The sequence below is a fragment of the Dermacentor variabilis genome, chromosome 2 (assembly GCF_050947875.1).
Source record: "Dermacentor variabilis isolate Ectoservices chromosome 2, ASM5094787v1, whole genome shotgun sequence".
NCBI classification, from domain to species: domain Eukaryota; kingdom Metazoa; phylum Arthropoda; class Arachnida; order Ixodida; family Ixodidae; genus Dermacentor; species Dermacentor variabilis.
Window position 1 is genome coordinate 99,803,235 of NC_134569.1, and position 24,521 is coordinate 99,827,755.

General features: G+C 42.5%; 1 protein-coding gene across 2 annotated transcripts in view; it reads right to left on the reverse strand.

Moving 5' to 3' along the window:
- Nucleotides 1-295: 295 nt before the first annotated feature.
- Nucleotides 296-24,521, reverse strand: part of Frl (formin-like protein) — a 306,989-nt gene continuing 282,763 nt past the window's right edge. For both annotated transcript variants that reach the window (XM_075681479.1, XM_075681478.1), the window contains exons 23-27: nt 23,305-23,406; nt 22,337-22,459; nt 10,404-10,509; nt 8,711-8,847; nt 296-2,936 (exon numbers count right to left, since the gene is read on the reverse strand). In XM_075681479.1, the coding sequence (XP_075537594.1) occupies nt 8,741-8,847; nt 10,404-10,509; nt 22,337-22,459; nt 23,305-23,406 (438 nt within the window). In that variant the 3' untranslated portion in view covers nt 296-2,936; nt 8,711-8,740. The remainder of the gene's footprint in view (nt 2,937-8,710; nt 8,848-10,403; nt 10,510-22,336; nt 22,460-23,304; nt 23,407-24,521) is intronic.

Below are 24,521 nucleotides of genomic sequence, written 5' to 3' on the forward strand. Positions count from 1 at the left end.
AGAAGAGGATAAGTGCACAAATCTCATTCAGTCTAGTTCATCAGGGGCTAGGTGTAAGCATTTATAGAACTCGCATGTACTTGAACAGGGAAGTAGAATTGCGAGGGTTGGTTCAGGTTCATTATCAGGGCAGCGCAAAAGGGACAGCGTCACAAGACAAGCACTTCTCCCGTGCACTTCTTCTCTATATCACCATCCCTTCTGTGCTGCCGTGATACTGAATAAGGAGTGGCTGAGGTGAAGCATCCTTTGAACATCACTGAAAGAGATAATGAATACACCTATTGCACTGACATGCAGTCATAAAAACATTCTTTTTAATAGACATCTCAGCAATGTACAAAAGAAAACACCCTACAAGAATCTTTTATTTTAAGGTCTGGACAACATGGCAGTCATTTCTGCCAGCAGAGGAAACAGTTGGTTCACTCATTTCTGCTACAGCACAGTAGGAGCCCCTGAACACTGCCGCATTCCTGCTAGAGATTGCGAGTGGCACTCGGTGCGTACGTCCCGTCAAGCCGGCAAAAACGGTCTTGAATACAACAATGTCTGTGAGCTCGAGTTCAGGCTAGAGGTACCCACACCTTTGTAAAACTGATGCGCCTTTGCCACTGAATGTCTCCTTGGGACACTCTGGGTTGCCTGTTTACACATTTTTTTTTCTTCATGGGATGATGAATGTTTGGTCCCTTGGCTGATGCTTTTATGGTAATATATGCATGCCCACTGACAGCAGAAAGGACGTGAAGTTTTTTTTTAAAATCAGAGGTGCTACCAATAACTGCATTACAATTATATGCAGCTAAATACAACAGGACTCAAACCCTATAATCCTGGCATGAATGTCACCTGCACAAGTCTGACAAAATGATGCTTCTATTTTTCATTGCGTTTAAGCACAGAATGTAACAACTATACACACATGCACACATACACTCGGGGAAATGCTAAAACATTAAAAAAGCATGTCCACATAAACACAGCTTGGCAATGATGCATGTGGGCAGTACTTAATACTTTACGTCAAAAACAGTGTGGTCATAGTGCATTCTGCAACTTCTAGACAATGTCACAGTCATAAACTCACTAATGTGCGCCTGTATTCATAAACATCAACGGGTGAAATGCTCAATGCCACTGACAGTGCTTGACGCTAGGAAAAGTGTTTCAAGAATATGTACACAAATAGCTTGTAAAATTACTGCGTTAAATATTCTGACACATTAAGAATGTTTGCTTAAGACACTCCAATATAACCTGAGTTTATTCTCTCAATGGATTCATACTATTCATACCAAAGTCCTAGGGCTTCTTGCAACTTATGTTCATTTAAAAGTATTTCAAAAAGATTGATTTATGGAAAGAAATCTGCATTAGGGTGACATTTAGTGAAATGTTTTCAGTGGCATGCTCATTAAGTACAGCACTAAAACGGCATTCTTTAGTGGATGACTTTAGCTTCCAAAGCTGCACTTAGAAGCGAGGAGCTAATATAAAGTAGGTGAGAGAGGCACAGGGGCATTACATTATATGTTACATGCTGTCTTTTCGTCGCTGCATATCTGTAAACAAACATAGTGCCTGAATGTTCAGCAATCCGTAAAATTATTAAAGTGAAGAACGTTGATCACAATAGCTGCTCAACAAACTAAGCAACCAGGCATAGGGAAGCAAATTTTGTAGCTTCTACTATGCAAACTGAGGCACTACATGAGCAAATACGGCTAAAGCCCCCACATGTGCACTGTATTTCATGATTGTGCTTTATATGTATGCATTATGTCCACCATTTTTAATAGTATTTTCAATCATTTTGTGCCACTAGGAACTGCTAGCCTAGAAACTGCTGTTATCTTTCAGAAAGATTGCATTCCAGGCTAGTTGTGTCATCATGTGTAAAAGGAGACAGTAAAAAAAAATTCATTGAGGTGATGAAAATTCATTTTCTGCAGCATCTCTGGATGGAAGCTCAAGAAATAGAAGAAAGGCAGGCAGCAGAGCCAAAAGAGCTAAAACTGTTGCTTTGTCAACACTGTTGTTTGTATATGTATATATGTATATATAATATATATGTATAGTTGTATATATTATTGCAAAACAACCATAATCGACAGGATTACCTTCAGCGACAAGCAAATGCGACTAAATCTCCGTAAACAAAGAAGACAGAGGAGATGGGGGCACTTAACAACGCAGTCGCTCGCTGCATGCAATATATACGTCACGGCAGCACACAGGGCTCGAAGGAGGACAATATTGGGGAATTCCCCGTGAATGACCAGAAGCGCAAACAAACAAAAACACACGTGGCTCTGTCTTTGCACCAAAAACATCGCAGGACACGAATGACCAGCAATGGCAGACACACATAAAACAAATTTACAAAAGAAAAAAAAAATAAAGCAGGACGAAGCACAGCCACGGAAAGCATGTGCAGTCTTTTTCAACATCTGTCGAAAGTACCAAGAAAACAACAGCGCTCAGGCCATGACAAACCCCTGCGGACTTGAAGCACCGCCGACAAGCCCACCAGCGATGAAGCAAGCACAAAAGCGGCACTTTCACACTTCTGACTGCACATACTGTTGTCGTGTGACCGTGAGGGAAGACCAGACACACTTTGCAGCCGCACCGGCTTGGGTTGAGAAGGAAGTTGCAAATGAGACGCAGCTGCGAAGCTCCTGCAGCACCCACTTGACTCAATGCTTGTAGTAGTACCACTGTTTGTGTCCATGTGTCTCCAACTTGTGCTGCAGTGCTGTCAATCCACCGGCTTATATTTACAAGGTAATGCGTCACTAAAGCGAATTTGCTCCGCAAATTGCACATGCATGCTGTACACAGAGGTGTCGTCGAAGGGGAACAGGCTTGCCACTATCGTGATGGGGCCCGTAGGGATGAGGGGAAAAGGCACTCCAGGACATGCACAGCTCCTGAGAGGAAAACAGAAAAAGAAAAAAGAAAAGTTATCTGGCACTACACCGACGGTTTGTGGATTACACACTTACACCTCCCCCCACCCCACACACATACATACGTACATATATCCAGTAGAATCTCGTTGGTACATTCCCATTATGTATGTTTTTTCAGCGTTAACGTTCACAATCAAGAACACAAAAAATGACCCAATAGAGTTATGCTCATTTTTTACCAGTTTATGCGCTACTGGAAAATGTGATTTTTTCGGCACCAATGTTCAGTACGTCACCAAACTGCAATCGTATGATACGTTTTCCGGCCGCTAGATCCCATGCAAATAAGCAAATGTGTGAGGCTCTTGCGGTCACGAACAGTATATAGCTGCCCACTGCTGCAGCTTCACCGCAATACTCCCGACTGTCTCACATGAAAACGACGGTGCACACTTCAGTTTTTCATTTTGGAACCAGCAAATCTTCTCCGGGATCGTTACACACCGAATTCACAGCTATCGCAGACGAAGCTATCGTGATAAGCATCTTCATCTACCTACCCGTTCTATAGCGTGTGGTGCATAGTGCCATTGGTAGCGTACTGCACCCTTTTAGTAGGCGATAACTGAAACGCGCCGCCATTCCCTGCTGCAGGCGGTGCAATGTGGGCATCACATTTCGCTTCAGCAGCATCTTGCATCGCCCACCAGCTTGATTTCATTTCAGTTTTCCGTCGCCCTCTTGAAACACCAAGCAAGAAGAAAACAACAAAACGCATCTCGAACCACCGGAACACCACCAGCTCCACGCACCGCAATGATCTGCATGAGGCTTCGCATTACGTAGATGTCAACAATAGTCGAGTCAGTAAAAATTTTTTAGTTACTTTGGATTAAACATTTTCCCAGTTAGTACTTTTTTTTCTCGCATTATTGTTCCGCAAAAACATATGAACGAGGTTCTACTGTATATGTAAATTCAACATGTACTAGAATAGTGTACATGTTTGATATGTGCAAAATGCTATTAGCACAAACTAGCTTTACATGATGACTGATTAGAAGAAATAAAACTGTATGCATGCTCCTTGGTGCCAAGCATCAAACATCACTTTCTGGTTGCTTGTAGCTAAGGAATGAATCTGGTGCACTATAAAAGCCCTTATAAGAACTTCTATGAAGTAACAGATGAGAAACCACATGGACTAGTAGAAAACTTGCACCATAACTTACAACCAGTAAAAAGTAGTCCTAACCTGCATTAAAATATAAAAGGAGAGTGTTTAAAAACAAGACTGGCAACCAAACTCCAGTCCTCACAGGCCAGGCAGTGGTAGTATACATTAATGTTACTGTCAATGTTACAGCACCTGGCTGTGTCAAACTGGTCGGGACAAGCTCACTACGTAACTCACAGTTCAGGAAAGTGATGTCAATAACTAAATTGTGGAGTCTAACCTCCCAAACTGAATGCACAGTGGGTTATGAGGAGTGCCGCAGTGAAGGGCTCCAGATTAATTTTGACCACCTGGGGGTTCCTTAGCCTGCTGCACCTGAAGTACAGTACACAAGCACTTTTTCGTCCTCTCCTCCTTGGAATGCAGCTGTGGCAGCTGGATCAAACTTGCTATTTAGTGCTAAGCAGTGCAATACCACAGCCACTAAGCTACCATGCTGGGTGGAAGTGAAGTCAGCATGTAGTACATTAAGTAAGCAAATGACTAATACAAGTTCAAGAACTCTCCAAAACATGGTTTCAAGTTTGTGCACATCAAGAACTTTTCCCACCACTCCTACTGGAATAAGGTGCTTATAAATGTGAGCATAATCCTGTCAATAATGCCATGCGGAAAGAAGTTGCAATATTGTGCTAGCAACAATCACAATTCACATGTTTTAGATTTACACATCATACTTTTTTCTAAGCCTAAATTATAGTGTGTGTGTGTGTGTGTGTGTGTGTGCGCGTGCGTGTGTGTGTGTGTGTACACATGCACGTGTGAGAACGAATATAGTTTTGTAAGCTGCACTGTGCAGGCGCTCAAAGTGGCAGTTCGGCACAATGTGCCAAGCTACGCCTATTCAGGAGAGTAACAAATGCTCATTCAGAACTTGTGGATAAGAGTTTTACAGAATTCATATTACTGAGCTAGCTTTGTGATTGTCTGCTCTCTACAGTCTTTGATGTGTGACTCACAAGATTCAGATATCATCATTTTTTTTTTGCAAAGATATTGCAATTTTCACAAATTTTCATACATCAAGGCCTATGTAAAAGATTATGTCGAAATCGTACATCCATCAGTCTGCGGTGTTGAACTTCTTTTAATGGTGACACATTTGATTCATTGCTGCACTTCCAAGGGATAAAGGGGGGATGAAATTTGAGAAGTTGCCTAGAGCGCCTGGAAGCTTAGAATGCTACTCTAGATAGATGCAATCACATAAGAGAGCTGCTTCTTGGCCTAGTTGGCACATGCTGAAAGACATACACAAAGAGGACACACACACAAAAATAAAGATACATTGGCACCTGTATTGTCATCAATTTGTTTTCATTTTTGTGTGTACCCTCTTTGTGGCAAACAAAGAGGATCATGGAGAGGATCAGATCATGTTGACACACATAGTTATGCATGCCTAAAGGCAATCACAGTAACTCACTGAGGCCACTGTCTTGTAAGAAAGTTAAAGGAGCCTTTGCAAAGAGGGATGTACAAGCAGTGCTGTTCCATGGTCATAGTACAGTACAGTACAGTGTTAAAGGGAAGCTCACTTAGTATTCTGCCATAGATATCGCTGACAGATGGAATAAAGGCCCAAAAAGTGATAGTTTTCTGGATCGACCACTTCTTCTGGATGAAGAAATGTTCCAGTTACACAGTTCAACCTCAATAAGATAAATACGAAAATAATGAATTGTAGGATACAACTAGGATACAATAGTGTAAATAAAAAATTTGGGTGGCCATGCTTTATTTCGATGGGCTTACCTACAGCATTAAATGAAACCAAACCTACAAGACCCAACACAATATCAGATATTGCGGAGCAAATATTTGCTCACACACAGTTCAAAACATGTTTGTTGGGAGGCAGGAATTCCAAAGCAGTATTTTTGGTGAATCATTTTTGGAGATACGATCACTTTTGGGTGACCTGGCGCCGAACACGTCAGCATCTACGAGCTACAGCCTTCCCGACACGGTGCTAAGATAGTGCGCATGGCACTGTGCGAGAAGTGTTATCAGCTGCTGACGCCAATGCTTCCGGTGCAGAGTCACACATTATCTTGCGAAAGTGATCCTGTCACCGCTGGGATTTGACGGAGTGTACAGCCCCTGGCTGTAGTGAACTAGAACATATGGGCAATGTGCCAGCTGATGCGCACCACGTACATTATTGTGAGTGGCTGATCTCGGTGATAACGGTGCCGCAGTGGCTTGCCAGTCATGTCGGACAGTGTGTTTGGCACAGTGCCGGGGGGATGCTGTCGCCCGTCGACATTAATGAGTCCTGTTGCTAGTCACGCAAAATGTTGCAAAAGTGATTTTACCTCCGAAAGTGAATGACCGACAATACCGTTCTTGCCGAATGGCTTGCAATGCCAACGCACAGTGTTACACTTGCGGTTCACGTAAGTAGACACAATCTGGGATTTTTTTATTGGTGTTAGTGTCTAATTTTATAACACATATAACGATGCAACTTTAGTTGCAGCTGCAACTTCGTTATAGCAAGGTTTGACTGTAATCGCTTTATTACTGGATACGTGTTCTCTTTAACAGTAGACTGTACTATACATTTCATAGCATAGAGTAGTGTATGTATCTTCAGTGCAGACGTTAAGATGTTAAAATGCTGTGAGAGCACTTTAGTGCTTCCTTGTTGATGTTCATGTTCCTGTTTTGTGTCTAGTACAGTGGAACCCCGATTATACGACTTTGTCGGGACCGCGAAAAAGCGTCGTAAAATTCGGGCATCGTAAAATCCGAACATAAGTTATGCCTACGAAAATACTACTCATTTCGCATGATGGATTTACGAGAAACTTTAATGTAAACTACTAACATACTCTGCAGGGCTTGGAAACACAAATTACCAACAAAGTAAATGCGATAAGAATTAATGCTGCAGTACAGGTACCAACCATGCTTTATTCAAACGAACCTTTACGGCACTCCACTGCACACTGCCGCGATTCTCGTCAGCCGGTGCAAACTTTAAAAAAAGTTGGTAAGTGTCTTTTGGACCTTGTTTGATCCGTGAACCAAGAGCTTCTGCTCAAATTAGGCAACGTCCAAAAGGAGGTCCTCTGCAGCATTGCGTGAACAGATGACGTTCCGGATGCCGTCTATGTGCCGTAGCACCTCGGTGAATGTGGTAGGCACAGGCATGGCATCTGTGGCGTCCTTGTCGTCCTCGTCCGATGTCGCAGCGGTGTTGCCACTAGGCAAAGCCTCCTCGATGGCGTCATCCAGCAACACCTCGCCGCAGATCGCAACATTGTCGTTGGCCTCCACTTACTCGGCAAAGGTCGCGGTGAGATTTAAACCCTTGAAATTGTCATCGGCGAAGCCTGCATCGGCCTCAAAGGCATCGAAGTTGTTGTGTCCCAAGCAGAGGAGGCAGTCTCTCGCTTAAAGCCACAGTGCTTAAACGAGTTAGCGATTGTGCTTTGTGACACTTCTTCTCAAGAACTGGCAATAAAATGCATGGTGTAGAACACAGTGATCTTTTCTTCCGACTCGCTGCACTCCATTGCCCCCAGCCGATGCTGCACTAACCGCTTCCGGTACCCTTGCTTGACGCACTTAATGATGCCGAAGATTCGGGTACCTTAAGGTCCTGGGCAATGCTGGCTTTCGTGGCGCCATGCCACTTTTACACTTCCTTGATAATATTCAGCTTATCGCCGAGTGACAGAACCGTCCGCTTTCGGGACATCGTGCATCGTGTTGCTCCACACAACTCAAAACCTCCGATGAACGCTGGTTGCTAGTATTATGACGAAGAACATGTGCAATAAACCTAGGCCTCTCTGCGCTACCTTGTCGGCGATCTGCTGCTGAGAAACTGGAAGGAGAGAAACGCTTCCCCAGCGTGACGAGAGGAGACGCCGCTGAGAAGAGAGGGAGAAAGTGATTGTGGAGAAGAAAAGGCGCTATTTCAGCACAGCGGGCGCCGCGGGTGGCTGCTGGTGGGGAGGAGAGAAATGCTTCCCCAACCTGATGAGAGGCAATGCCACCAAGAAGAGAGGGAGAAAGTGATTGTGGAGAAGAAAAAGCGCTATTTCAGCACAGTGAGCATCGTGGGTGGCTGCTGGTCGGGGAGAGAGAAACGAACGTGCTTCGCAAGGGTCGTCACGAAGGTCCCGCGCTTCGCGATGGTCATCGTATAACGCGGGTCAGGCGTAAAATTGCATCAAACAACCAGAGTTTTTAATGCATTGCTTCTATGGGGACTTCACCGGGACTGTGCTAATTCATCGTAAAACCCGGATCGTCGCAAAACCGGGGGATGTATAACCGGGGTTCCACTGTATACCTTTTCAGCATTGTATCCAAATAATTCCAATAAAGCAATAACGCATTAAATTATTTATATCTTGTACATTGCACAAAGGATGCAGTCATGACCACAGAATTTTAGATGAGAAGTACTGTGGAGCATTACTCTATGTCACATGTATTCAAATAGGAAAACTGGTGTTGTATCTGGGAAGACACTTATTCATCAAAAAAGACTGCAAGCCCACCAGAGGACATGTGGTGATGCAAGCAGGCAACTTACTCTTGCACTTTTATCACCAGGCGCGAGCAGCTAGAGCTCCATCTCTTCCATTGTACGTGACAGTCGTACATTCTCCTGTTTCCGCCGCTGACTCCTGCGAACAGCGTCTGCTCGACGGTATGGTTCGTTCTTGAGACCTGCAAAAGTAAATGTAGCTTGATAAGATGAGCTGCTGGGCTGGTTGTTATGTGATGGCCATAGGAAAAGTTGTATCACAACTGAAACATGACATTGATGAGTGCAAGCTTTCAACTGTATTTTATTTGGGTCGGAAACCTCCACAACAACAAATTCCAGGCAAGCACGGTGCCTGGAATCTGTCACTGCAGAATTTCACATTAAATCCATTATTCTTCAGCCTAAAGAAAAAGCATAAAATATACTTGAATGAGCCGGCATGCTACAAATGCAATGAAGGTAGCCTAGTGTTCCTAGTGCTTTGTGTACGCAAAATTTCTATTGGAATGGAAATTGGGTGAGAGTTTTGTACGCCTTGGTACAATGTTGTGTATATGCTGTATCTTGATATTTTCATTTTTTCCTTCATTGTACACTGTGCCTGCCTAGAATCTTATATAGTACGAAGGCTTCCAACATAAATAAGATGGCTGGAAGTTTGCACTTGCTTGTGCTAGTTTCTCTCCTAGAAGTAATGTGAAAACATGCAACACCTCAAAGTCACTATTCTTCAACAGTCATGCTCTACTTCTTAGGAAATGGAAGCATCAATTGTACTTGACTGAAATTGTCTGTGACAAAGGTGGAGAGGACATCCTACAGTTCATTGCATCTAGGCTGAAAGATTGCGATCGGTCAACATGGATGTATTCTGACATTAACTACAAAAGAAGGCATTTTGGTGCGATTGTTTCTGTTTATCCTGGTTTTAGCTTTCTGAATCCCAGAAAACCAGGGAAGCTTATACCAAAGGCACAAGTCCGCATGTGATAAAGATAGGTGGTGTGCAATCTCTACGTTTGTGCAGACTGTACGTGCTGCCAATGTAACGCCTTATCAACAGTGAAATCAACTCGGGTGTTTTATTAGAACCATCTGTAGTCAACGGAAGAGCTCTGAACAAGTAAAAAATGGCTGGTTGAGGGACACAAGCATATATAGTGTGCCAAGTGGCGCCAGTGCCACTGGCAGTCATGTAACTTGATGTGACAGTATTGTGTTTCCGTCTCAACAACTGGCCATCACATATTGTGCTGCATCACAATATTCACTCATTACATTGAAACAGGAACATTCAAGTGCAACACATGCAAATAATAAGTTTTGACATTCATGCTGAAACAGACAGCTATCATCATAAGCCTTATGATAAGCAGTGCCCCTCATAATATGTATACGTACTTGTTACTAAGCTTGTGAGGGCCAGCGAGTTTATCAAAAACTTTGTAATGTAGACGGGGGCTATTTATCATAAACAATGTTGGTCATAAATGTTGCAAGAAATTTCTTATTAGTCATGCATTAAGATGTTTCTGTTATGAAATGAATCTATAGTCTCTTGTGCAATCCTGGTGCAGAGATGATGGTAGGGAAAACTAGCTTCTGTTTCTGTGATAGTGCAGACATAACTTTTACATCTGCACCAGTAAACTGATATGTTAATTGTCATGCCCTGATGATATTATCAGGCCAGAATCAAAACAAACACCACCAATTGAAATGAGAAAACACCCACCAAGAAGAATGTCTTCAAGAGCTCCATTGTAGACTTCGTCCTGCTTCAGCAAGCGTTTCTCATTCACCAACCGAGTTTTGTTCTTCAGCTCATTTATCACAGCATCCTAGTAGCAGAGAGATAAAAAAAAGAAAGTTACCGTTTTTACCACAAATCATAAGCTAAGCTTTATTTCACGAGGCACACTTAAATGGACTTAGTAATACTATGCACTTTTTAGTAAACCTAAAAGCCAGAAATACTTTAAAAAAAAGAAGAAGAAGCACAGGCAAAGCAAAAGTGTTCAGATTAATTTCATGTAAGCTTACAAGCTTCATTTATAGTCATCAGATCCACACATTCACACAAAGGCTGTACTGCCATGTAGTTAGAATAAACATTTGCGCTGACGTTTTCACACTATTGTAACACAGGTGCAAGACGGTCCAAGTGCTGTTATTTCCCCACAAATGCAAGCAAACATAGTTATGTATGTTAAGACAAATGTTTCAGTCACTGTGTGGGTGTATTTTGGAGATTGCTGTCTGATTTGAACTGAGAAAAAAGTGGGTGGGGAGGAAGTAGGTGGAGAAACAGACACAACTATGAATAGTGAAACACAACAACTAAACATACAACCTTGATAATGCAATATTGATGGTTTAAGGGGAGACACTCCTCGAAACAACCATTTTTATTACTTGTACTAGAGGTTCCAAAATTCCCCCAATTATAGAGTCTTCTAGGCAGGATTCGAATATGTCCTTACATCTTGTGTAGCTGTTATAGTTTTTGAGTTATGTGATGCACAATGGCAAAATATATTCAATTTTGTGGGCACCTTTTTATGTACTAAACTGTCATGAAAAGCATCATACTTTTCACGACACTTGTTTAGCTCTTTGTAGATCACAAAGTGCCGATATCTAGCCAAGCAGCGTGTAAAGTTACTGAAACTATGCAAAAGGATTAGAGCATTTCAACTACTTTTTATTCTCGATTCCCGGAAATGTAACCTTATACTTTCGTAACTACTACTGGGAGATACTGCAATTTCAATTAAGTATCAGTACTATACATATCTTCAAGTGTATGTATGCCAAATTTCGTTAGCATAAGTACAAGGTTATTTTCATATCATTGTGAAAAAAAAAAAAATAGTTGAACTGTCCTAATTCTTTTTTCATAGTTGCAGTAATTCTTGATTCTGTTTGAATAGATATCGGCACTTGGAAGTCTACAAAGAGCTAAACGAGCTGTGGCACAAAGCTTTTTGTGAAAATTTATTACCCAGAAATGTGCCCACATAATCACTCTATTTTGCCGTTGTGTAGGACATAACTCAAGAACTGTAGCGGCTACACAGAAACTAATGACATATTTGAAATCTGCTTGTAATGCTCTATAAGTGGGTGGATTTTCAAATCCTTAGTACAAATATTTAAAATGTTCTTTCGAAGTGCATCTCCTTTTAAGAATAGAAAAATGTGCCACATGGTGACCCTCCGAAAAACAACCTCTGCTCAGCAACTAGCACATGAGAAGCACACTTGTGCACCCAAACATCTAGCGTACTGCTCAAAAGAACATATAAAAATTGCACATATTGTAATCACACCATGTATGCAAACATGCAGCCTCCTGCCGGAGCGACAAAAAAGAAAGGGGGGGGGGGGACTTTTTACGTTTACCAGTAGTTAGCTGTAAATATAATGAAAGAGTTATTTTTAAAGTCCTTCTTAAGGTGAGATGTTAATGTGCACTTAAAATTAGAGGTGCATGCTAATTAATGTGTGCCCTACAGTGATGGGAGTGTAAATGTGGTCTTTATATAGACAAATTGATTGGTATGTGTTGAGCTGCAAAAGCATAATACGTGTGAAGCTTTTCACGCTGGCAAGTAAAAAAGAACAATGTGCATGTAAGGCTTCAAGCACCTCTATCTCTGAACTTCTCTTTGATTCACAAATAATTCACAAATGCTAAGAACAAGTTCAAGATGAATTGAAATGTGAAATGTGCAGAATAGCCAATAAATGAAGCTTAACAAATGATAAAACACAATAAGCAGTAATTATTGACTTTTTTAGCCCTTGTAGGTGGAGTTTTCAAGTAACAGCAACAAGAATAATGCTTAATTACTGGAATAAAGTATTATTCATGACAAAAGGTGAATTGATAGAGTAAAAAGTACAAATTTAGTAGAGAATTAAGCCAATGCTTTGTGTACATGCCTTTCTATGCACATGTTTTCGTATCCTGTCAATTTTTTTTCTGAGTGGAATATGCATTTGTTGAACACCTCAGTGTGAAATGAAGGATTGAACAACAACACTAAAGCTAGGTCAAATAGCTTATTTATTACTTTAAAAACCTGAAATGCACTTTGTCAGCCTCTGGTACCATATCATGCATAAAACATAACTCCTACTAGCACCACTGACTATTTTCAAGAAGAAGCAACATACAGAAGATTTTGTAAATTGGGAATGCATTTCAGTGCAGCTAGATGCGGAACCATGCACCTGCTACAATGGTACAAAGGAATGACAGAGAAATTTGCACAGTATGGTTAATCACCGGATTTTAGTTCATGCAACTTGGACAGCCTTGCACAGACTCTTTGTGTGAAGGACAAGATAAATAAAACCCAATCAGTGAGAACGAAATGAATTGGTTAGTAGAATATGTTACACAGTAAGTGGTGCACTAAAATGGACAAGCGAGACAAGGCTCCATGCACAACACACATGCCCCAGGAAGCGCCACTGCACGCATTCAGACTCTGCATGCAGAGAATTGCACAACTATGTACCTAAATGTGACTGCTAGCTAGAATTTCAGAGAATTTCAAGGGGACCTAGTGACACAAACAGATCAGTCTCACTTATAACTTGCTAGAAACCAACAACCAACTGCTAACAAGGGCTACGGTCAAGTGCTAAGCGGAATGGTCCGATACCCAGTTCAAACGGCCAGATACCTCCACCTGAAATGCAGTCGCATCAAGCAATAAGGATGCTGGTGACAAACAACATGCTCATGCAACATGGCCAAAATGGCCAAGACATGAGCACAGCACTCCCTTTTCAGCAAGAGGTGCAGAAGAAGTGCTCTTATTTTTACTAAGCTTGACAAGCACACAGTATTACCAGCTGCAATCAACTGTCATGCATGCTCTCCACGTCTAAAACACCGTGTTAGTTTCACAGTGAGAGGCAGGGGCAGTGCAGCAAAGTGGACCAAATCGACTGCAGCAGAAGAGCTCGTCTTTACAAGTGCTGCTAGAGCCTTCACAACGCAACAATGGGCACAGCACACACGTACAAAGCCGTGCAAATTGTACAGCCAATGCATCAGGCACTGGGTGCGACTAAATCTGCAGACACTGAAGAGGGGTTGAAATAACTTTCTCTAAAAGAAGAAACAAAGAACGAAACCTCCACATTCACAATTAACTGTTCTCAGCACATGAGATGAGTTTTGCTGAAACAAGTTTGAGCGCACGAAATGCCAACAACATGTTGCACTGACAATAATTGCTCCACATTTCGTGTGGACATATGCTCAGCCCTTGCGTAGAGCAAGTGGTCGGTGCTATAGTCACCACGTGCGAGGTAGTGCTGACCTATGAGAAAATCAATGCAAAATTAACAGCACAGTCTCGAATTCTAAATGAATCTATCCTTGGCCACGACAATATTATTTCATAATGTATGGCATTGGAGTGCGCATCATGCATATTGAACATTTTGCCGAGAATGGAGCCCTCAGTATAATGGCATTTCTATCTATACCACTGGCTTGTTTGCATCCCGATTTTGCACAGAGGTGACATTTAATGGTGCATTTTGTGGAATATTACTATCCTGCTTTGTCTGGAGCAGCTTAGAGGCACATTCTACATGCAGCGATGCTGAACGAAAATGAGGACTTTCTCAGTAAAATGAACAGCGGTGCCACCTATCCTAAGAGGGTGAAACTCCTGCTCTGAAGAGAATGGAATGCAGACAACAGTTTCGCTCTGCTGACAGCAGATGGCACCACTGCTCCTTTCTCTAAGAAAATGTCTTTCGCCCTCTGTCACAGCATGTGACACCTGATTGTCACTCATTCTCAATGAAACAAATGACTGCCACATGCAAGCATGACCTTACACAGAATGCACCATGAAATGTCACTCGTGTAGAATATAGGGCAAACGAACCTGCAAGCACAGATGGAAGATCCATTCATGCCAGGCCCCCCATTGACGCAACAATTAGTGGCTGCTGCCTATCCCTCTTCAGTGTCGATGTGCACACACGGGTTAGTAAAGCTGGACAAGGGTGAGGGTGAAAATGTGGATGTGTACATAAAAAGCTCACTCAACCCACTTATAATTAACATCACAATGCAATTGTTGGACTGCAAATGACAATGGACTGCGTCGCAGGGGACTCACCTTCAACGTAATTTGCAATGGGGGACCAATTTGTGTCGGTGAGGAGCTCGCGGTCGAGACTTACACACTTGCAGCTGCATTCTGTGCATTTACCTCACAGGGCAACAGCTTCGAACTACAAATTTTATTCCCAGTTATTAGAGAAAAATGCTTTAGTTTGGGTTTGACAATCATTCTGCAAGCACAGTTTTACCAGCTGCAGCCTATTAGTAGATACCACAAAGTGTGATAGACAAAAGTTTGACTCAGCACCCAGTTTCGCAATGCCAATCTCTTGGAGAATGTACACATTTTATTATCCAGTGGTATAAGATGAGTGTTCAAATGTAACAAGCAATAAGGGCCGCAATTTAGAACTTCAAAAAGGTTCATGCACTTTGACATTTTCACAACGCGCATTCTACTTCCTGCAAGCTGAAATAACTTGGTTCCCTTCCTACACCTTCTGGGAAAGTGTATTTCATTATAGAACAAGGGTGCCCATCAGCTCTGTTATGAGCTTAAGAAAGCTTTATATGCCTGTGAACAAACATCTGGTGAATCTCTCTAACCTTACTTGGACGGCGACTTAGTTTCCCTAGAATACATTTTTCCATACAGCACTATCATGTCCACATTGTATGCCACATTAGCTGCTTACATGAATAAGGGTGAATAAATGAAGTGCCGTTGTCACATTATGGGCCAGTGACATGAATGCCAGAGATCGTATTGCAATGCAAGTCATTATAAGTGGGTTCTGTTAATTAAGTTAAAAAAAAGAAATCTCATATTTGTTCTTCAGGACCTCACATGACCCTGCAGCTGTTCGATGTTTTTTGTGAGACTGTAGATGAAAAAAGGAAGCCTCCTTTGAACACTGCTTGAGAGATCTAACACCTCAAGTAGGTGCAAGTTAAGAAACAAAGGACGAACATAAACTGAATGCATTTGCACCTGTTTTGTAATGTCTGTATGTGCAACATTTTTGTAGCTTGTGTAAATATGTTTGCAGAACTGCATTCTACTGGATGGAGCCGAAAAACCTGCTTTATCGCAGGTAGCTGGTCTTGCAGAAACCAGCCCAGTGACTGCAACCAGCTGTGAACTACCACTGCTAAACGTAAGTGATGGGCGCTGAATGCGTTTATTCAGAAGCAAAACAATAGGCAGTTATGTATCACAGCTCTTTCTTTTGTGCTTCAATCAACTGGTCAGCTGTGAAAACTCATGCACTCTACATGTGCAAACACAGCAAGTCAGTCATGCTCATCAGGGTTGGGAAATAATTACAAGAAAGTTTGCATACACCATTATTTGTACAAAAACCTTTTTTTTTTTGGGGTGGGGGGGGGGCCTAGAGTAAGCAATGACATTCAGTCAGGAAGCACACCGTGCACTTTTTCTTTTTCTTTTTTGCAGGGAACAAGCTTCAAGGCATGCTAATAAATAGGAACCTGGATAAAAGAACTAACACACACTCAACCAAATATGCTATTGTAACTATACACATAACGACCAGACCACGCTGCATAGAATGCAGCTGTAGAATGTGCACTATATATGTCGCTTGACGTATGCAAAAAACCAGCAAGGCCATAGAATGAGTAATGTTCTCCACTTCCAAGCTTGCCGATAGTCATGAATAAAATCAAATTCACAAGGCAGAAGGAACACCAAGACAAACTAACATGAACAAAGGCAATGTGTGTCGATTTATGAACAAATCAAAACAAACCATTTTAATTGCTTTATCAAGAATGCATTAGGAAGTGTCAATTCTGATGGAACCAAAGACCTTGAGTGGAATACCCAGGAAATTATGGCACGTTACCAATAGATAACATCATCTTATGTGCTAACTTGAAATCTAGTTAGCAAAGCACATTCATATCGCAAACCACTTCTCTCTACAGTGCTACTGGACTGCAACTAAGATAACCAAAAGGACAGTTTGGCAGTTTTCACAATGGTTCCATGCTAAGGAAATAAAAACAACGGCTTTGTTTTAAACATATTCATGAATGCCAGCAAATCTTGCTGCCATTAAAACCGCTGATTTTCATTATGGGCTTCAGTTTTTATGGACTATATTCAAAGCAGTTAACTAATTTGAAGCCGACCTCACATATCAGAAAACCAGAAAGAAAGCTATGCATTCCACGTGCTCACTTTCAAAACTATCAAGTAGAAATGTCATAATTCATTTGCTTTAAGCACTTGAATCAATCTTCAGGTAAAGAAAATGTGCCCAGTAAATACGATAAATATTCTTAGACACAGAAGAATATAATAAAATTTAAGCCCACAACGTTCAACAAAAAGTATATGACGTGCGTCTTTGTTATGTGCCAGCCATAACACAGTAACACTAACAGTACAAGAACCCCCCCAGATTTTTGGCAACCAACAAAACTTTCGATTCTTCCATATGACACCTCTGGGGAAACAGTGACGCTCTAACGCGGAGATTCAATGAAAACATTCGGGCAATGACATAAGGCGCACATACAATATTTTTGGCATTTCTCTGCAACAACTCTGGAGAAAGAAAAGTACCGTGTATATAACAGCTAGGCAGTTCTCATAGCTCATGTAATACTTTAAAATGAACACAAAATGTCTACTGACACTTAGGAAAAAAGAAAGAAAGAAAGACAGAAAAACATAGGAACGTGAATCGTTAGCACCTTCTTTGAAAACATTTACAAGTGGCTTGGCAAATGCAATGGTCTCTCTAAAGACCTTGGCTTGCCGTTCATACCAACACAACAAAATTACTGCCAATTTGTAACTCTGCCTGGGAGCACTTTGAGAACATGATGCTTCTGCTGCATGCCGCAAGAGTCACTGAGCTAATTCTGTCACGCACTATGACACGCACCAAAAGACAAAGAGAAGTTCCCTGTTGCATGAGCGCAGGATACCGACCAGCACAGTATCCAAGGCTGGCCCTCAGTCGTCAAAAACTTCATTGTGCTCGTCACCACGTGGCAGGCAGGTAACAAAGAGTGGTTACAAGTGTTCTTCATGCCTCCGAGGTTGAGAACAAGCATAGGATCTCACAGGCTATGCAACGTGGAGACTGCTCTCCTTTGTGTTCTGCATGACAGTGTGTGTTACACGCTTTGCCCAATGGGTGTGAAGGGCAACGAAAATGGTCACATGTGGCGCACAAGTTATGCAGGCGACAGTAATTGAGATGTGTTGGTCACCATATGCGTGGCTTTGTCTTGCATCAGGCATTTGCTGGGCAGGATAACACCAGTTAGCTGTAGCTTATGAGCACCTTACACTGAAGCAAGTGGCTGCAGCTTACATGCATATATTTGTCCACACGAGCAGGAGCTTGGCGGCACAGGACCACTGAAGTACAGTGCAGAGAAAAGCACAAGTGCACAAAAGCTTTTTGGAATGTGGGAGCTGTCTCTGCTTTAGTCATCACGGCTTAAGCGTTCTAGTAGTTGGGGACAGGAACACGTATAGTATTTGGGGTCAGCAGGGCCTACAATGTTAAGATGAGGAAAGGGGAATGCAGTGTGCTTTACAGAAATAATTAATCAGCATGATATGTGGAATCACAATGAATGGGAACATCATATGGCTGCCTATCGTTTCTATTTTCACAGAAATTCACCACTTGTATGCACCACCAGGCATGCGCCGGTTCTTAAAGTGTAGTGGTAAATTGGGCATGTTGACATCGCTTCATAATGGAACCCGTACATAAACAAGAAGGTGTAAACACTAGGTAACTGAGGGCACAACAAGAGAGTGCAGCAAGCGCTGACTATGAATCGAGCATTTACTCAACTGATAGCTGCCATATACTATATGCTCCTGTAGGTTGTTATGTGGCTTAGTAGATACCCAGAGTACTCACTTCAGTAAACACTCAGTTGACAACCATCATATGTATTCGTCATATACATATATGTATTTTTACATTGTGGTATGTAAATATCTGCTATTGTGACTAAGATATTCAAAATGCTCCCTGATGTTCCTGATACAACAGCAACTTTCATATTTAAAACAGTGCCAAAAAAACACGGACAAGGGAGGACACAGGACGAGCGCTGACTGCCAACAACACCTTTATTGGAGCCTGCGCAAATGTATACAATTCGCAATGGGCATAAAGAGAGTGAAAGAAGAAGGGGAAGGCGAGTCATCGTTAGTCAACTCCTGCTGCGCATGCGTTCATAACATTAAACAATATAAAAGTAACCATAACATGGTGGACACAGGCCAAACTGAGTAACTTCTAAGGAACTTAAGTTCTTTATCACAAAGTGCTATGGAAGGGGAACTAACACAGGTGGCTCCTAACTGACACATTGAAAATGCCTCAAAGATTTCTCTGGCCATCTGATTGCTGTACCTTTTCAACACACATGTGTCGTCAAGGAGTGGTGAACAGCCACACTATGCACAATGAACAGCCAGATTACTGCCAGTCTTAATCTTGACACAGTGCGCATGCTCACGCAAACATTCATTGATACAGCGTCCTGTTTGCCCTATGTAACTGCAGCCGCAAGAGGTGGGAATGGAATACACTACATTGGGACTGCAGTCTACAGGCTTGGCGACACGTTGATTATTGCACAGTCCAGGTGTTCTCTGGCTTTCGTGGACTTTTTTGCACATCCTTCCCAACTTGTTAGGTGCAGTAAACACCACCTTTACATCGGCCCGGCCTGCGGCTTTCTTGATGCGATGGGACACACCATGTATATACGGGATCGCAACAGTTTTGGTAAAGACATCACCCGCTTTGCGCTGTTTCTTAGGGGAACGAGCCTCTTGCTTTAAGCCGCTGGACTTGATTGGAGAGGCTGCTGGACATCGAGTGGTGGCAAGAGCAAACGACCGCATTTCTAAGGGCCCCTAGGGCGATGGAGCGCTTCACCAATTTAGAATGGTTGGGTGTGTAGGGGAGAAGGTGTTTTTTGGAATGCAGGGCACCTCCAGGAAGGGCACACGTGTTGGATGTTTGCCTCGCGCTCCAAAAAACACCTTTTCCCCTACACCCTAGGGGCCCTTAGAAATGCGGTCGTTCGCTCTTGCCACCCCTCGATGTCCAGCAGCCTCTCCAATCAAGTCCAGCGGTTTAAAGCAAGTGGCTATCCTGAACAACTGCTGTCACCCTTGGTGGAAGTTTCATTGCAAGAGGCTCGTTCCCCCAAGAAACAGCGCAAAGCGGGTGATGTCTTAATTTACCAAGGCTGTTGCGATCCCGTATATACATGGTGCGTCCCATCGCATCAAGAAAGCCGCAGGCCGGGCCGGTGTAAAGGTCGTGTTTGCTGCACCTAACAAGTTGGGAAGGATGTGCAAAAAAGTCAGCGAAAGCCAGAGAACACCTGGACTGTGCAATAAGCAACATGTCGCCAAGCCTGTAGACTGCAGTCCCAATGTAGTGTATTCCATTCCCACCTCTTGCGGCTGCACTTACATAGGGCAAATAGGACGCTGTATCAATGAATGTTTGCGAGAGCATGCGCACTGCGTCAAGATTAAGAATGGCAGTAATCTGGCTGTTCATTGTGCAAAGTGTGGCTGTTCACCACTCCTTGACGACACGTGTGTTGAAAAGGTACAGCAATCAGATGGCCAGAGATATCTTTGAGGCATTTTCAATGTGTCAGTTAGGAGCCACCTGTGCTAGTTCCCCTTCCATAGCACTTCATGATAAAGAACTTAAGTTCCTTAGAGGTTAATCAGTTTGGCCTGTGTCCACCATGTTATGGTTACTTTTATATAGTTTAATGTTATGGATGCATGCACAGCAGGAGTTGACTGACGATGACTCGCCTTCCCCTTCTTCTTTCACTCTCTTTATGCCCGTTGCAAATTGCATACATTTGCGCAGGCTCCAATAAAGGTGTTGTTGGCAGTCAGCGCTCGTCCTGTGTCCTCCCTTATCCGTGTTTTCTTGGTGCTGTTTTAAATATGAATGATCCGTACCAACTAGCTCGCACCCAAACCCTTCTGGGACAACAGCAACATTGGTTTATAGTACTTTTCTTATTGCAGATGCTGCAACAGCAAACATGTTGAATCCACTGTTTGAAAATGGTGTACAAATGTTTCAACTAACATTCTAATTCTATTTATTTATAATTTTATATATATTTTTTTTGCTCATGCTTAACCTGCTGTGCTACAATGTCTAAATTTATACTGGTTGAGCAATCGTTAAGTAAGCAAAGTTAGTCAGCTTTTTGTACATGCATGTTTACTTAATAATTGTCCATGTCACATCACCCAGTCTCCTCTAGACTTATCATTACATAAAACTTTACAATGTTAGTGCTAGGTGAGTAATTTGAAGCAAGACTCATGAGCTCCATGATGATTTTTATGCAACAGCTACAGGCTCTCTCTCCATATCTCTCCATATAGACAAAAGTTTTTTTGTTTTTTTTTTGCAATGAAGGCTCTAAATAAAGGAACACCTTGGACAGTTTTATGCTGCTGGACAAAACAGACAAAGTACCGCAAAAGGCTCTTCTTTGAAGTAGACAAAGTTATGCAGTCAACAGAAGTACTTTGGCATTGATGCTGAGAGACGTCACTTATGATATAAAATTACAAGTATTATTGCAGGAAAAGCAAACAACAACAACAACAACAACGACAACAACAAAAAGAAATGTTGTAAACAGACATCCTGTCACACGGCTTTGTCAGCCATAGCACTATCCACCTAAAGCGATGGCTTGTCTAATAATAAATAGGTCTCAAAGTAACACAAACTGTAGCCACTGATGCAAGTAAAAAAAAAATGCTGAAACTGTATGCATGCTTGCACTTATATGATCAACTATTACAAAACAGCTGGCTTTCCAGAGCCTAGTAACGTGACTGAGCTACAGCGTACCTGTATTTTCTAGCTGGTGGAACGAAATAAAGAATTTGAAGCACGACCACTAACTAGGCTTCGAACCAAATTATGCAGAAAAATCAGCTGTCTGCCACTTCAATGAACACAAGTTGGAGTCTCGCATGCCTGGTGGCAGCTTCAGCTTGCAGCCAAGTACACAACTGAGGCCACAAAAATCTGTTGCCTTTTAGTGACGGGCCAGGGACAAGCATTTAGAGCACTCAGATTGCATTAAAAATGCCGTAAATTGCATCATTCCTGTCACTGCCATGTTTTGATGATGCTCCAGTGTTTCACCGATTCCTTAAGCACTGGAGTTCAATCACTGTTGTTCATTACAAGAAGCGCAATGAACAAAAAAGAGACCCAATTACCATAAAAAAAGCAACATGAGAATGCTTCAGCCCCTAGCTCCACACTCTTCAACACATGCATCAAGCTCTACAGAAGAGGGGTGATATCACCAACGCAAAGCCACTTCACATTGGCATAAGCAGTGGCACAGACATGGCAGCAATAGTCGATGGCAAGATGGTGGGGAGGAGGGGGGCAGGCAAGACAGGCGATGACTCAGCGGGTGGTCTGTGCCCGCCAGAAGCGGTAGACAGCGGGGATGTTGGCCAGTGGCCGGTTGTTTACCTGGGTGCTCTTCTTGGCGTTGAGTAGATTCTTCTTCTGGATGGACTCCTGGGGTGGCTTCTTGAGCGCTTCCTGAGCCGCCACCTCCATCTTCTTCCTAGTTTCGTTCTCTTGATCAGCCTGCTGCTCGGATGGAAGAGCAAAGACACAAAGGTTACCGGAGAAGCTTGTCTGACTCCTGCACACGAAGTAAGACATTTAGGAGGTGAAACTCCCGTCAGCGCGAGCGAGCGCGGGCGACCAGATAAGGTCACAATTGTTGTATGCGCCGACAGTGCCGTATACAGTGGCGCATGCGGCGCGTCGTAGAAGCCGCAGCGAAAAAAAAAAAAAATGCAGCGCCTGGGCCAGCGGCTCCGGCGCGCTCTCAATGGCGGTAATTTCTTTCCAGGCCGCCAGCTCGATAACGGCTCCGCGGGCTTGTGACCTTTTCTGGTCGCCGCAAACAGCGGAGTTTCCACTCCTAAATGTTCCTTGCTCCGTGCTCCTGCACCACCATTTTCAATGAACAAGCCGAGCCCATTGGAAACAATAGTTTCCTGGAAGAGACTATGTGCATCCTCTGTTGAAAATATGCAGGAGAATGTGTGCTTCACCTGCCTAATACTAGACAATGTCCCTCTCACAATCCTGGCTCTCTTAAGCTATGAAATGTGAGCTCGTGACCTCTCTTGACATTCCTGAGCATTCAAGCACTGGGCTTGCACGAAAAACTTCAATACAGAGCCCATGGCCAACTAGGAAGCAGTGCAGTATGACACATGAGAAGGCACACATCTTATAAATGTAAGCCACGAGACTAAGCTGTGTTACAGGTTCAGAAGCTTGAAGCTTCAGAAGGGATGGCAGTAGCAATATGCAATGTATGTGCCTGTCAAATGTGTGCAGATTGGTACATGTGTAGTGTGCCACCATCTTATAGAACAGGATGCTTTGTTAATGATTGATGTCAGGGACATCAGGGCTACCTTGAATGCCTTGATGAAACGAACGAACATGGAGAAAAAGATGTTGGTAGCAACACTCCGTGCACTTTCCCCAAAGTACTCCACACAGTCAGCATAAGCTTCCTGCAATGACAAAAGAGACACTTCATCAATGAGAGAGGAGTTTACAGAACAATGCTTTTAAGAGTGAGTGCTGTACAAGTTAATATACAGATAAGAATACAATGAGCACAACTATATCACCTACAAGAACAATCAGCCATTTCAAAAGCATCAGTTCTTGCATTAACTTCTTGCAAAAACCATGCAATACAACACAATCATCATTGCTTATCAGGCATAAAATTCTGGCTTCAAAAAAAATGTTTTTAATCTACACTTTAGCCTAAACTTAAGAGGTTTAGCGCATTTACAGCCAAAAATTTCATTGCGTACCATCAGAAATTCTGAACACTGGCACATTCCCCAAACACGAACGAATTAGGGTCTCCAAATGTTAAAATTCACCATTCCATACGTACTCAATACGTTCAAGCTTACAGAAGATCACTTGCATGTCCTTTCAGGAAGGGAGCTATTCAACATGTTCACATGATCCGCTACAAGCCTAAAAAAATTCTGTCAAAATAAAGCACTCCTTTCTGTTTACGGCATGTCTTACTGTTATGTTACCTTGCAGTAATTTTCTCATCATTGGTTTTGGTTTTTTGTGCGTGAACGATTTATGTACTTTTAGGCACCCAAGGGTGCATATAAGTATGTCTACTTGACAAGTATCGTACAAGTTTTATTTATTTATTTTGCTTATTTTTCTATCATACGTTAAGACTGTATGAAGCTTGCTGTGCTGTCGTTCTGCTGCCTTGTACGGATGGGAGGTGGGGCTAGTCAAGCTGCATCAGCGCAGCTTTTTTCCCACTCTCCAGGCCATAACTGTTCTGTGTAAAACACACTGTACTGTTGCTGGTGAAAATTAAACTTCAACTTCAACCCCCCATATCAGGAATATCAGGAATCTTCAATCCTGGATTACCAACATGACCACTCTCACATCCTTTCAAAATAAAACAGCAAAGTGCTATCAAGAGAATTGTGTCAATCTGAGTTCATACACATCTTAAAGGCATTCAACAACTTGGCAGACAGTTTCATGCTATCCAAAAGATCACACCTGAACTAGCATCCAGCATTCTGCTACGATTCCCAGTTTCCAAAACAATCATTTAGTTTGCTTGATC